Genomic DNA, 14,714 nt, shown 5'->3' on the forward strand with positions numbered 1-14,714 from the left:
TATTATGTTTGTTATCTAATTGTAAAAATATTTATTTTTGTCATCACAAATATATGAAATATTTAACAAAAAAAACTATACTATTCTTGTAATTGGCAAAGGCTGGGTACAGCATATTCGAAGGAATGGAAATTGCGGAAATCAATTGAGGTCCTTAGCCTCTTACCCAGAAACTTTTATTCCTACATCCACCGGCACGGGTACGAGTAATCTTAGGGTGCAAAATTTGGTCGTTAACTAACAGGGCTTACCTTTTCTAATCTAAGCTTTAATTTCCCAGGCTGTGAGTGGCTCTCAACACCATCTATTCCTTATGTTAGGAGCAACTGATCATAGCTCGAGTGGCAGTGAAGAACTCTACGGCAGTTTCTTCAACTTTAGCATAATCAACATACACATCGCTGACTCCGTAACTACTGATGACGACAAAGACGCCTTCTACGTTCAGTACCCATCAACTGACTAACAAAAACGGCCTTCGACTCATCCATTTCCAACACATCCCCCTTCATCGTTACACCAGGAGATCGAAATCCCAAATCGACCTGATTAATTATTGAAACATTAATTTGGAATTTGATGAATGAGTAAAAATCTCTCCAGAATTGTTCGAAGTTGGAGTTCTGTGAGATATATTTTATTTCATCCATTTAAAATGTATGGCGCAAAAACGATTTTTTTGTGTCTAGAGTTTCGAATGGGTAGGAAACTTTTCATTAGTAAATGATTTTGTAGCATTTTCTCTCTACTTTTCGATAATCTATGTGCCACCCTGCGCATTTCTGCGTCTAAGAAATTTTCTCAACTGTTCGTGAGGTCGAAAATGAAAATCGTTCCCCAGATTTAAAACTACAGGGTGGGTCATTTGATGTGGAAGCGTTTGTTTCTTAACTAAATATATGACAAAAAACATATTATTTATTTTCATTTCGATTATAATTGATTTTGATTCAAGGAGATTTGTTACAGTTACTTTTTGAAAATGACATCGCGTGAATGGCCTAAAGTACAAAATGTACCTTTTTTTCGGCGTTTTCCATCGTTTTGGCCCGATACATTGGTCAATATGGCGGCAATTTCACGTCGTCACCTTGGATTTCGAATAGCCATACAAAAAAAAGGCTGGTGGCGTCTAATCGGGTGATCTCGGGGGCCGTCGTAACAAATCGATTGTTAGTCAAACTGTATGGCATGTTGCACCGTCCTGTTGAAACCAGTAGCCATTCAAACCATTTTCACGAACAATGGGCATCACAAAATCATTTATCATGGTTCGATAACGATTGTCATTAACAGTTTTCGTTGCTCCAAACACCACACCAAACTCTATCTTTTTGGTCTTAAAGAGTGACACGGATACGGACGGAGCACTTTTTGCTTAATTTTTCAAACGAAACGCACGTTTGGTTTTCACAATTGAGAAGTTATTTTGAATGTAACGCTGAACAATTTCGGCGCGTTCTTTTGGTGTGTACTGTTTCATGGTAAAATTGGCTTGGAACAACGCTTCCGACGCGGTTCGTCATTGGTCGATCTGACAATTCTGTCAAAAGTTATTGGGTTGCCCAATGCTTCCACTTTAAATGGCCCAACCTGTAAGTAGATGAAAATCATGCCAATATACTGAACTTAGACATAGCGATTGTGCTGGTTATTTTAATTAAAATCTTAATTTATAATGAAGGAATTTGAGTAATAGTAAAGCCGGAAATAGTTTGTTTATCCGAAATAATGTCGCGATATGCATTTTGAGTCATAACTTTATGATTGAATTGCATGATTCTCATTAATGTTTCAAGCGAAGTTTTCTCTATGTGTTTTTGTATGTCTCCGTTAGTAATTATTTTCACAAGAATGTGCGTAGTTCACCTAACAGAGAGATTAAATCATTCAACATTAGATAACATTCGCATTCACATAACAAAATATTGACATTGATCCTAGAAATGTTTCGCATCAGGGATTCAAGGAAGAGTGTTTATTTTTGGGTTGCATATTCATTTCATGTTTCCAATTCAAAATATCGAATGGATTTCAAGGAATGCCTGGTAAAATTCATTGTATTCTTTATACTCTATATTTTATATTCTTGAAGCGACGAATTTTTAAACTTTTTCAAGAATTCATTTTGGCAATTAAATTTTTGGTTCGAATGAGAACTCTAGAGAATGTTTTTATCCGTTATGTCGCAAATCGTGTTGAACTTCTGAGCTATAAATTACCAAAGAATTACTGAACATGAAATTTTATTCTGAGGATCACTCTCAGAATCTTTCTGAGGATCAATCTCGGAAGTTCAATCAAGGGAGTACTTTTTCTGAAAAAAAAATTTGGAGGAATGATTTTTATCCATTATTTCAAATAAGCTAAATTCCAGATATATAATTCTGAATCAACGAAACGGATTGGAACACAAACAGTTTTAATATTTCTTTAATTGAAACCAATTCGATGAAATGGCATTCAACAAAATTACTGTGCGAAATGACTGTCGGCAAAATGACTCTGATGCTTTTAAATGTTATCGTTTCATCTTTCAATCCATTTTTGCTTTTCTCATATAGAAAATAAATGGAATCACCCAAAGGCCATTCAAAGGCCAAAAGGCCAAAGGCAAAAAACCTTAGAAACCGTACTTTTTTCTTGTACTCAGATTGAAATGAAAGGCCCTATAGTCCCATAGCCAGCTATTGAATTTCATCCTGATCCAACGTCCGAACCGGAGTAACGTGGTAAAATGTGTAAAAAAACTATGAAAAAACACTCGATTTCCTCAATAGAATGCTCAATCCATTTTCACACCCATAGAACTCTATCAAATTTCATCCGGATACGACTTCCAGTTCCGGAATTGCAGACTAATAAGGAAAAAAAATTATTTTCAAAAGCATGTTTTTATACATGATACTGAAAAATCGAGCAAAATACTTTCACCTTGCCGTACTGAGCAGGTTTGGTTAGTTGATAACAAAATACATTAATTTTATGTATACTTGATATTTGCACCAGGTTCCGGAAGTACCGAAAAAAGTGATCGTGTACTCTAAACCGGAAATTACTAAACTTTCTCATAAACGGCTGAACCAAGTTTCACACACTTAGATTCAAATGAAAGGTATTCTGTTCCTAGAAGTAAGTGTAGAATTTTGTCCGTATCCGACTTCCGGTTCCGGATATTCAGAGTTAAGTGCGTATGAAATTGCACCCCAAATTTAGAGCGATAATGCAAAACAAAGAAAAATTATTCTAAATTTGGCTAAAAATTGTTCCAATTTTTAGATTGTGTTAGTTACTGGTCCAACATGCCGATTTCAGCTATACCAGATTCTAGTTCCCAGTTCCCCGGAAGTCCCGGAAATAATTGTCAAAAACTCAAAAAACGGAACTCTCTTCATTTTCTCAGAGACGGTTGAGTAGATTTCCACAAGAGAGATGTTTTTCTTACCTTCTCTGTATCGTAACTATTATACTACTTGTAATAATTTTATTTCTAATTCATAGAATTGTTTAAAACTTCACAACTGAACCATCTTTTGAGATATTATGTGCGTATTCAAAATCCGTCTTAACAATGATGTTTATATAATAAACACATATACTCAACACTTTCCACTCGAGTCTATCTTAATGAAAGTGTTAAAAGCTTTAAAACATCAAATATGCTGCATGTTCATTGCATTCCATTTCAAGCCTGCAGCCGAAAAACCACAACCACATAGTTTCTATGGAAACTTACCATCCATTATTACCCACACGTGCCATCTTCGCTGTCAAAGGCCGATGAACCCTGCTTTCAAACGAATCAAAAATTCGATCAAAACGGACCACAGGACACAAACATTAAATAAACCGTTAAACAAAAGGGAAGAATGATCGCAAAGAGCAGATTCGAAAAGGCTTGCAAAACCGGTATCGTTAATTTTCGATTACCAATTTTCCGACTGCAGTTGCAGATTCGGCTGAGAGCGCCTGCACACGCCACTTTCATGTCAACCATCCTGCATCCCACTCGCGTCATTAACCATACCGGATATTTTTAGAACCTCGAAAAAGGAAGAAGCAGTGAAGCTTTTTAAGAACTTTTCTGAGCGCGATGATCACTTGTAAAGTGGCCGCGATACAGAACGGAGTTGTTCCGCTGTCATCTCCGGAAAAATGAGTCTCCGAGTGCAGTTCTTAGTGTTCGTGATGGTTTTACTGGGGACGTTAGTTGTTGAAAGCAGTGCAGTTAATTCCGTTGTAAGTCTGATGGATTTAGATGCGTGAAACGATTGTATAGTTTGATGTTCTCTACAGGATCGACTAGAAAACGGACGCATACGAACAAGGGTCAAGCTAGCCAATCTCAAATCACAACTACGAAAATCTGCGACCATTAAATCGTCTCCTCCAGAATTAGATCAATCGATTCCTAATTCGACTAATATGCCCATACATCAGCAATCTGAAAATACAGATATCAAACTACCGGGGAATGTTTCGACAGATGAAATATCTAACGATCATGACAAACCCGATGAACATTCATCAGATTTTCAACCTCATCATACCTCGTCCGAAAAGAAAATAGGTGAAACTAGATTAGCCGATGATGATTCAAAAGCTAATACCGATACTCTGTATTCGCCTGGCAACTTAATTGGCAGAGGTGGAGAGATTGTTCTGCCAGTACCACCTCCAGCTCTACAGGAAATTTTATCATTTATACAACCAGCCACAAGTACGACTAGTGTACCTTCTACCACGGATGCTTCAAGTTCCACGGATGGGACAAGTCCAACGAATGCCGCTATTAATTCCATTACCGTCAGCCCAGCATCACTTCTATTGAGTTTGCTTCCCACCAATTCTTCCAATGACACTTCTGCGAGTACTTTAGGAGGTTTATTAAACCTCATTTCTGTCAACAATAGTCTCACCACTACTACTGATGGTGAAGGTACAGACAATCAACTCATTAATGCTACTACACAAGGTGATATTCCCATCGGTTCGTCACAGGACACTGGTTTTGTCGGAGCATTTCAGCAAATCGGATCATTAATTACCAACCCTTTCGGAAGTAATAACTCCAACGGAAGCTCTGGATCAACAAGCCCGGGTGGAATAGTTTCCCAATTTCAGACTGTGGGATCCCAGATAGCTGGAGGGGTAACGAATGTTTCAAGCGCCTTCATCGGATCAAGTAACAGCGCTGACAGTAATAATACTGGCACAACAGATGGAATCAGTTCTCAGATACAGAATCTAGGATCCCAATTTGTTGGTGGATTTCAAAATGTTAGCACTCAAATAACGAACGCTACTGGGATAGCTATCCCCACTTTTGGTGATGTTCCTGTTGACAACAATCTAGCATCGGGAGTCTCGCAGGATACAAGCATTATAGGAAGCTTACAGCAACTGGGATCATTGATTACCAACCCTCTTGGCAGTAACAACACAAACAGCAGCTCGGTATCTACAGGAATTGGTGCGTTTCCTACGCAGGTTCAAAATATAGGTACTCAAATAACAAGTGGATTCTCAAACGTGTCAAGCGGCTTCCAAGGTTTGGCAGGTCAATTCACTAATTTATCTAGTATATCTATTCCTACACTGGGGGATACCGCAGTTGCAAACGAGGTAACGTCACAGTCACCTCAAAATACCAGTTTCTTCAATACTTTGGTGCAATTGGTTTCATCGCCTGGGGATGAAAATAACAACACAAATATCGGTTCAACTATTTCTCCTGACATTTTGAACCCAATCAATATTTCAAATTTTTCGAACTCCTTTGCGATAACCAACGAGACATCGTCGCAAGCTTTGCAGGATACGAGCGTCATTGGTGGTATTCAACAACTGGGATCTCTGTTTACCAACCCGTTTGCCAACAATAATACGAACAGTAGCTCTGCATCTGCTGGATTAAGTGGTGTTTCCACCCAGCTACAAAATCTAGGAACTCAAATATCAGGTGGATTTACCAACGCTTCAGGTAATCTTCAAGGATTAGCTAGTCAATTCCCAAGCACATCTGGCTTAACAATTCCCACACTGGGAGACACACCAATTACCAACGGAACAACATCGCAGACATCCCAGAATACCACGTTTTTGGGAGCATTCCAGCAGGTCGGTTCACTACTTGCTAATAGAGGCAATAACTCTAATAACGGCCCCGCTATTGCTTCCCAACTTTTAAACTTAATTACATTATCGAACGCCTCAAATTTCGTTAGACTAAATGAAGAAGCTGATAACAACAACGAAGCTGATCCAACATCGCAATTAAGAGCAGAAATACCTAGCAATTTTAATAGCCCCAAGCAGGATGACGAAGGTATTCACGGCTTATTCCAACAACTTGGCACATACACAGCACCTCAATCAGCAAGTCAATTAATAAATAATCTTAACAAAAAACATGAAACAGACCAAAATGATGAAATAAATTCCAAAAACCCTAACATATCCAATGATGTAGGGAGCTTCACGAGTCAGGTACAGAATTTCGGTGCTCAATTATTCCCAACTAGCGGAGCTCTGAATTGGAATTCGCTCAACAATATACCTGTGATAGGGAGTTGGATTGGATCAAACAGCAATCTTCAGTCGCAAGACATCAATGCAAGACCAACATTGAGCTGTCCGTCTTGTGAAGAAGTTTGTGGAGTAGTGAACACCGCTGCCTCGCGTCGATTTCGAGTAGTCGGTGGAAATAGCGTTCAACCACCCAATAAATACCCATGGAACGCTCGTTTCATATACTTCAACTCCGATGCCGGTCAAGGAACACTAATCAATGACCGAGCCATTCTCACGACGGCTACGACCGTCAATAACATGCCACTTTTCTCGCAAGCTTCAGCGTTGTTCAATGTTTACGATCTGCTGTCGACTACGGAAGAACGGCTGGAGAAAAAAATTGCTAAAGTCATTCCCCATCCTCAGTTCGATTCAAACAATCCATACGACAACAATATCGGAATAGTGTTGGTTGACGGTCTGGTTCCTTTGTCCAAAACATTTGTTCCAATATGCTTACCTACTTCGTTCGATTCCTATGGGGGAACGAAAGCTATAGTCGTTGGTTGGGGCTCCAACACTTTAGGCGGTCATCAATCTCCAGTGCCACAGGAAGTTACGATTCCACTCTATACGAATTATGAATGCAAGATGGCCAACGGTAACCTTTCGAATAATAATCTTTGCGGCGGAATCGTGAAGCCAGCCTCGAAGGAAACTCTAGTGTCTACTTGCGAGGTAAGAATTTATTACCATAGGGCAAATATCGCCAACCAATTATTTATTATTTCTATTTTCTATGAACAGGGTGACGATGGCGCCGGTCTTATGGCTCCCTCCAGAATCAATCAAATCCAGATGACACTAATCGGTATTACCGTACAGGTTCCCGGCAAAGGCTGTGGGGAAACAAACCAACCAGCCGTTTTCACAAACGTTCAGAACTTTATAGATTTCATTATTCACTACGGAATTGGATGCGGTTGCTAGAGGAAGTTTGGTGTTGAAAATAAAGTTGAATCGTGCTATATTCTATAGAACAGTTATAAACATATATTCTTCTGATCAATACAGATTTATCGCACCACTATGAGAACATTAGTGTTAGTCTTTGTGAGTTTGCAAATTGAGACCTATAATGTGTAATTGCATATGTGAAGGCACGTTGAAAGTTGTCTAATTGGGCTTTAGGAACTGGCTGATTTTTCATGATTTTTTCGTCATCCTTTTGCTGACCGCGGAATCCCTGGGAGCAGAGTTCAACCAGAACGTTTCCATTTCTCCTTTACCCTAAAATGATTTCAATTCGTTATGAATGTTAAAACATAACCGGATTGGCCCTCACCTTCACCGTAACCTTTCCGCGGAACGTTAGTTTGTATCCATACTTTTGCAGCTTCTTTGCTGTGTATCCAGAAACCTGAATCGTGTTGATATCACTGCTGCTTTCCATCCTAGAAGCAGTGTTAACCGTATCACCGAATAAACAGTATCGTGGCACTTTCAGCCCAACTATTCCCGCTACAATTGGACCCGAATGAAACCCGATTTTCACACCAACTCCCGGCAGGTTTAGGTCGTGAATGCTTTGCAGCATTCCCAACGCTAGATCGGCCGTGTGTTGTACGTGGCAAGGATTCACATCTGGCGCTCCACTAACCGCCATGTACACCTTGCCCACTGTCTCCACCTTGTACGCCATCGGCGACTGTATTAACTCGTCGAACGCACTGAATGCCGCGTTCAGCGTGTTCACCGTCGTCATGGCATACTTGATAGAGTCATCGGACGTAAGCGATTCCGAAACTTCTGCAAACAAAACAGTCACTTCCTCAAAGCTTTGACAGGTCTCTAGAGGATTCAGACCATCTCGCAGCCGTTCGGCTATCGAGCGAGGGATCATCGAGTACAACAGTTCGTCGCCTTGTCGTTTCCACGAATCGGCCAAGGCCAACGATGTTTCCAGCTCTTCAGCTCGCTTTTCCTCACGTTCACACATTAGATCTAGCCGGGAGTTGTGCGAAAATCCAGTGAAAACCATCTCTCTACTAAGGCCATGGGTGTTGAGATCATTCAGGTAGAGTCCCACTTCGCGTAGCTCCTCCAGATTGTTAATCCTGTAAATATAAATTCGTTGATTAGCGAAAACACATTTCACTGTGTACAAAACTGATTAGGTGACATACAACGGACTACACAGAAAAACCAGCGAATTTATGTCCTTGATATACCGCATTTCACCTTTCAATAGAATACTTTTCAAACCCTGAGATCCACGTCGCGCAACGGACATCAGCTTCGTAGGATCCTCGAATTCTTGCGGAGTCGAATCCGCTAGAGCCGCAGCTTCCTCCGTCCCATTCATGGAGGGACCTTTCAGCAGTTGAATCTCGAAATTGACCGTTTGCAGCCGCTTCATCTAGAACAGAAAATCAACGATCACACTCAGAAATTTTCGTAAACCCAAAAACCCCCGTTTACATTCTCCCAGGTAAAAGTAATTCCCGTCGGACGCCGTAGTTTGAAGTAATCCGTAACCTTGGAACCCATCAATTCCGTTGGGGAACAGCTCACGTTGTTCAACATCCAAGACTCGATGAGTTTCTCCCCAGCAGCCGTGATCTGCATCTGTTCGTTCAAAATCAAGGCAAATGGAAACAAATCCAACAGCAAGCTGCTGTTCACCGGTGCCAGCTGCAACTGCGACGGGTGCGCCTCAATGTGGATACGTTTCTGCATCTGTATGTCGTTGATGTCCGGTAATTGAAAAATATGATAAGAAATTAGTGTAATGTTATGGGATACTATTTTTTTTGTTCCGATCAGAGCCATTCAGCAGAAACTGGAACTGACATCGGTAACTCTAATCTAGCAAATTGTAGAATGGTGGCTAAGCTAAGATCGGTAGTGGACATTAATATTACTATGACCTAACATTTTACAACAACTCAAGACAATTCTGATAGTGTTGAAGATTAACTAATAAGAACAGTTTGCTTATTCCCTACTTGACTTGATTGCTTTAATTTACTGCTAATTTACTATATGAAGTAAACTTACTCAATGCCTTTCCAGTAATTAAAGTTGTTACGTGCTACAATACTTACATACTCCCGGTTATCGAAATCTAGCCGGTACTTCACGATGACGGTTTTCAAGCCACCCTGGATGGAAATCGGGCCCGTCGTCCCACCCGGGACATCATTTTGGCTCTCCAGCACCTTGATGATAAGATCCATGTTGTACAGCTGCTTCGCAATCTCCATCAGCTGACCGCGTAGATACTTGGAGAAACCAGAACGTGTGCTACGGTATACCAGTACCGCACCGTTCTCGTCCATCTCGGTCAGCTGCATCGAGGGACTCTTCATCTTTCGGTAGGTGAAACGCATCTGCAGGTGAATGTTGTCCACCGAGTGTAAAAAGTCACAAAAATAACGACCCGTAGCCTTTATCAGTTCGTCATATCCAAAATTACTGAAGAACCTCACGAAGCACCGTCCGAAAAAGACCATGAACTCGTCGATACTCTTTCCGGTAATTGCCGACAACGCCGCCGCCAGGTCCGGGATAAGACTGTCCGGGTATTGCTGTCAGTGAAGAATGAGGTGAGTGAACAACACAGTATTCGGATACGCCTAGCGAATATGCAAAAATTGCACACTAAAAAAGCTCCATTGCATTATAACTCACCTGGTACGTGTTGAACACGGTTAGCTTGCAACCGGTCGTTAGTAATGCTTGTCTCCAGATATGCTCGCCATATTCGAGCTGGTCGAACCGAAATAATATCGTTAGGAAATCAAAAAGGACAAGAAAGGGAAAAAAGATGTATAAAAGCGATTTTTGATTGCGTTTCTCATGTTTTTTTAAATCTCCGCAGCACGCACAAACGTGAAGTTGAGGGTGAAGTACTGGACGGTACAAACAAAATAAGCGGTTGTTTTGCGGATGAAAGGCGTGCGACGATGAATTTCGAGATAATTGGCTTTCAGTGCTAAACTTGATACTTGCGAGCCGTTTTCTCTCGAGTGGGGTGGGTCCGATGGGAGGAAAAACATTATTATTTGTTCAATTGGTTCCGCTACTCGAGAGCGGTAAGCATTTGTACACTCATGATATTTCAACACGCATATCATCGGTTTCAGCTTAATCGTCCCTATTTGGTGTGAGATCTCTAGGCTCCAAGATTGTATATGAATTGTTAACAAAGAAGAACATTAGAAAGTTTTAGAGAAACCATTTTAATATAAGATAAAATAATTTTTGAATAAGATGTAATATCTTGCAATGGCCCTTATAAACATTCATTTTTCCGAATAGTTTTTCAACAATCTGAGTCGAAAAACTGTACGGAAAGCCGAAAGTTGGGCCTTAATACAATTCGAGTGATAAAACGAGCACAATTGATCAATTCTAGAAGTTAACGACAGAAAACGTGGGAAAATCGATCAAGATCAATTTGCTCCTTTTGCGTGAAACATAAAAACAGCAATTCCGCAAAATATTTTAAGTGTGTAAACCATATTACATCGTACACGCAGAAAAATCTCGGTTGTTAAAAAACAAAACGATTAGTTTTATGTGACAATACTTTTTAACATCATACCATATATCTTATCGGAATTCAATGATTTAGAACAACACGATCTTATTGTCAAACCAAGGTAATGTCATTCTACATTTGTCAGAAAAAAAATCAAGCATTCGGAGCTTTTAATATTGTTATTGAGAAATTTGAATTTATTGACAATATTTTTGTCCATCTGGCGATGAAAAGTACAGTGGACACTTCTTGTATTTGCAATGATATTGTTTCGTGTTAAATGTTTTCTATTGAGTTGAACGTTTTCAAAGCTAGGTAGTTTAATAATACAAATCTATCAACAAATAACCGAGTTACAAGCATTTAAAATTAAGGTTTTTGATGTCACAGCAATTTTTTTTTCTTTTACATTTCAGTGGGGCTGTTTACACCCTAGAAAGGCAGCTTGATTCAAAATGAAGCAAAATATATGTAAACAGTTCTACTGAACTTTAAAAGATGAACCTAAGTTCACTTGTGACGTCATGATAAATAACCTAATCAGAGTTAGGTTTTTTTACCGTCACTGCTAACCTGAATTTGTTTGACAATACTACTAATACACTCAAATAAAAATTCACGTTCGATTCACTTGAAAAATCATGTAAAATGGTTTCAAATGTCAAATTGAATTTTTTACGTGACGAAAATGAATGTTATTCGAACATCCCCTAAAATGAATAGAGTCATCACATAAGGTTTACGTGAATTGACCAAACGCCAAACAATCTACGTGAATTTCCAGTGTGAAAAACTCGATTTTGAAAATGGCGAACAATGGCCCTCAAAGTGTGAGTATTGTAAATATTTGCGAGAAATGTTATTTAATTGCAATTTTTTACTACATCGATCGGTTCATTCCAGTATGAAAGTTTCCATGTGTTCGACTGAACCGAGTGCCTGCGTGAGTCCGGGAGTGTGCCCGCTCCTGCCGAATGCTTCAAACAGGCCGTTGGTCCACCGCAAAACGAGTTCAAAATCGGTATGAAGCTAGAGACACTGGACCCATGTAATGGGACTCGGATCTCGACTTCGGCTTCGGTTGGATGGCAGTGATAACATAACGATTTCTGGAGGTTTGCCGATTCGAGATCCCACGACGTTATTAGTTGCTTTTTATTTTCATTTTGCTTTTTATTTTTATTTAAAATTCTATGCTGATTTTCTAGAATAAATGTTTTAATTTTCATGGCATTTTTCATTTTTTAGATATAAAAATCTGAAATCTCTCTTTGACTTCAACCAATATATAAAATAGTGATTCTTTGGTATCTAAATTTGATATGAACTGATAGATAAATGTCATACGAGCAATACATTACATTTTACCTCTGAAACACGTAACTTTTACTGGATTATGCATTAAACAGCTTTTAAATGCCAGTCTATTAAAACCTACATGAAAAGTAGGGTGGAAAATATTCACATAACTTTTCACGTAACTATAACATGATTATTATTTTGAGTGTAGCAGTACTGTTTACATGCTTGCAAGCAAAGACATCATATTAACAAGATATCCAGCTCTCACATTTCCCGAACAAATCATTGGCAATATCCTTTTTTTGCGAGCATGGTGCCCTCAGGCGAGTCCGCATCGAATCTCGTACATAGAAGTAGGGAAGAGAAATGTTAAATTCGGGCGCGCCAAAACAGCAGCACTGCGCACCCATATAATTTACATGATATGTTGAATGTGATGCCGTGTGATGGCGTTGCTGAATTGAAGATTGAGATCGCTCCAAGCTGACAGGGTCTGTTGCAAGGCAACTTGGTTAAACATAAGACAGACATAAAGAAAAGTCCATCGAGGCAGGATAAACGACGTTTGTCAGTTACCAGTAATTTGTTAACCTGCTTATTTCCATTCTAAAGCTGGTATTTCAATAAACGAATACCATAAACTAACTATACTAGATATCAAACGTTCAAAAATATGTTTTGGATTGTACATGGAATAGGGCAATTTTACCAATAGTCATCTCATAAGTAGATTAGCTATATTATTTTATCGATTACTCGACTTTCAATCAAGGAATTGTGATATAATCGGATACAATATCTTTGCTTCGACTATAAGAAGCAATACCGCAAAAAAAGCAGTTCGAAACTTGATCGTATATGAGATGACTACTGGAGCGCTTACTCTATTATTACACTGACCAAATGGTAGTTTTACATGCGGTAAACCACTGATATCAGTAAACCTTGAACTTTTTTCATAATGAATTCATTCGTGACGTCATTTTATAAAAACGAATAACGTGACGTCATTTTACAAAAACGAATAAATCTGAGACTTCTCTGATAGTGTTAGTTTTTTTACCGTCATTGCCAACCTCAACTTATTCGACAATTGTTCACATGCTTGCAAGGCAACTTGGTTTAACACGGCATACACGGTTAAATGAAACTACTCGTTAATGAGTACCAAAAATACCCAGATTTTGAATCAGTTCTAGCTGTCACAAAATGAGTACTTTTTCAACTGAGGAAATGGTTAAAATCTTTATCTCAGTATTGCTATTTCGCAAATAAAATACCTAAAATTCAACTCATTAATGATTGTAAAGTTTCTAGCAACTTGAAATTCTTTAAAAGCTTTGTGCGAATTTTAAGTTAATAGTTGAATAGCAAAGGTTACGTTTGAAAAAATGGATGAGCTTCAACACAGCTTCAATCAGAAAGTTGACTTGAGAAAGTATTCGCAAAAGGTCTTATGAACATTCAGGATGCTTTTAAAGAAGTTTCGCAGATATAATTGAAAATAAAGAATGAATCAAACCTTATTTAAAACATTGATTATTGTGGGAACGTGCCACTTGAGCCAATTAGCTCTGATTCCTGATAATGATAAAATTAACCAGCAACCTGATGAAACCTAAGAACAATATGGAGTCAAATATTGGCATAGAAGCTGAGTTAGCAGTTCCATTAATTAGATGGTTACGGATTCTCAATCCCGGTTTATAACGTTCCAACATCGCACATTTATGTCGAAGCGGAAATTTTTGTATGTCCATCCCCTTGCACCATTGTTTCCTGTGGTAAGGAGTCACCGCTAGTCCTTTAAATTGTTAGCGGTGTTTATTTTCTAATGCCGGTAAATATATAAAAAAAATTACAGATTTGCTGGACGTGTTTGCCTGCAAAATTAAATCCTCGTTCAATATCGTTCTGCAACCACCGTTTTCACCTGATTTAGCTCCGTACGACTTCTGGCTATTCAGCAAACTCAAACGACCGCTCCGGGAAAATCGTTTTGAGTCAATTGACGAAATAGTTTTGGAAGAATAAATAAAGAATTTTCAAAATTATTCACAAAGTCTTACTATTTTTTGCCCATAGCGGTATGTGTCATGCCGCAAAGGTTTGTCGCAGTTTTCGAAATATTCGATCGATTAAAATTTACTCGATTTTCAGAATTTTTGTTCGACTACTTGATTAATCATTCGATAACCCGACATCCCTAATACAGTACCGCACTGTACACCGAGCAGTTGAGTGTAGTTCGGGTACATTACAAAGCGAAATAGAAATGTTTTTCCCATCTGTTCCACATGAAGGCTAGGGTTGACTAAACTAAAAGATTTAGTTATTCAACTAAAACTAAAAC

At 38.9% G+C, this 14,714-nt stretch overlaps 2 protein-coding genes across 6 annotated transcripts in view; one reads left to right on the top strand and one right to left on the bottom strand.

The window, feature by feature from the left end:
- Positions 1-4,080: 4,080 nt before the first annotated feature.
- LOC131439441 (uncharacterized) lies at positions 4,081-7,609 on the top strand. Its single transcript, XM_058610443.1, has 3 exons — positions 4,081-4,239; positions 4,297-7,251; positions 7,321-7,609. Exons 1-3 carry the CDS (start codon positions 4,156-4,158, stop codon positions 7,501-7,503), a joined length of 3,222 nt encoding a protein of 1,073 aa, XP_058466426.1. The 5' UTR covers positions 4,081-4,155; the 3' UTR covers positions 7,504-7,609.
- LOC131439449 (soluble guanylate cyclase 89Db-like) overlaps positions 7,537-14,714 on the bottom strand; it is a 51,524-nt gene continuing 44,346 nt past the window's right edge. For all 5 annotated transcript variants that reach the window (XM_058610496.1, XM_058610455.1, XM_058610466.1 and 2 more), the window contains 6 exons: positions 10,207-10,284; positions 9,621-10,103; positions 8,995-9,252; positions 8,700-8,932; positions 7,859-8,630; positions 7,537-7,803 (listed from right to left, as the gene is read on the bottom strand). In XM_058610496.1, the coding sequence (XP_058466479.1) occupies positions 7,720-7,803; positions 7,859-8,630; positions 8,700-8,932; positions 8,995-9,252; positions 9,621-10,103; positions 10,207-10,284 (1,908 nt within the window). In that variant the 3' untranslated portion in view covers positions 7,537-7,719. The remainder of the gene's footprint in view (positions 7,804-7,858; positions 8,631-8,699; positions 8,933-8,994; positions 9,253-9,620; positions 10,104-10,206; positions 10,285-14,714) is intronic.

The sequence above is a fragment of the Malaya genurostris genome, chromosome 1 (genome assembly GCF_030247185.1).
Source record: "Malaya genurostris strain Urasoe2022 chromosome 1, Malgen_1.1, whole genome shotgun sequence".
NCBI lineage: Eukaryota > Metazoa > Arthropoda > Insecta > Diptera > Culicidae > Malaya > Malaya genurostris.

Excerpts from the sequence above, each read along its gene's own strand:
- LOC131439441 (XM_058610443.1), top strand. The coding sequence starts at position 4,156 with ATGAGTCTCCGAGTGCAGTTCTTAGTGTTCGTGATGGTTTTACTGGGG. Across the intron at positions 4,240-4,296 it reads GCAGTGCAGTTAATTCCGTT|GATCGACTAGAAAACGGACG; the intron begins GTAAGTCTGATG and ends TGTTCTCTACAG. Across the intron at positions 7,252-7,320 it reads CTCTAGTGTCTACTTGCGAG|GGTGACGATGGCGCCGGTCT; the intron begins GTAAGAATTTAT and ends TTCTATGAACAG.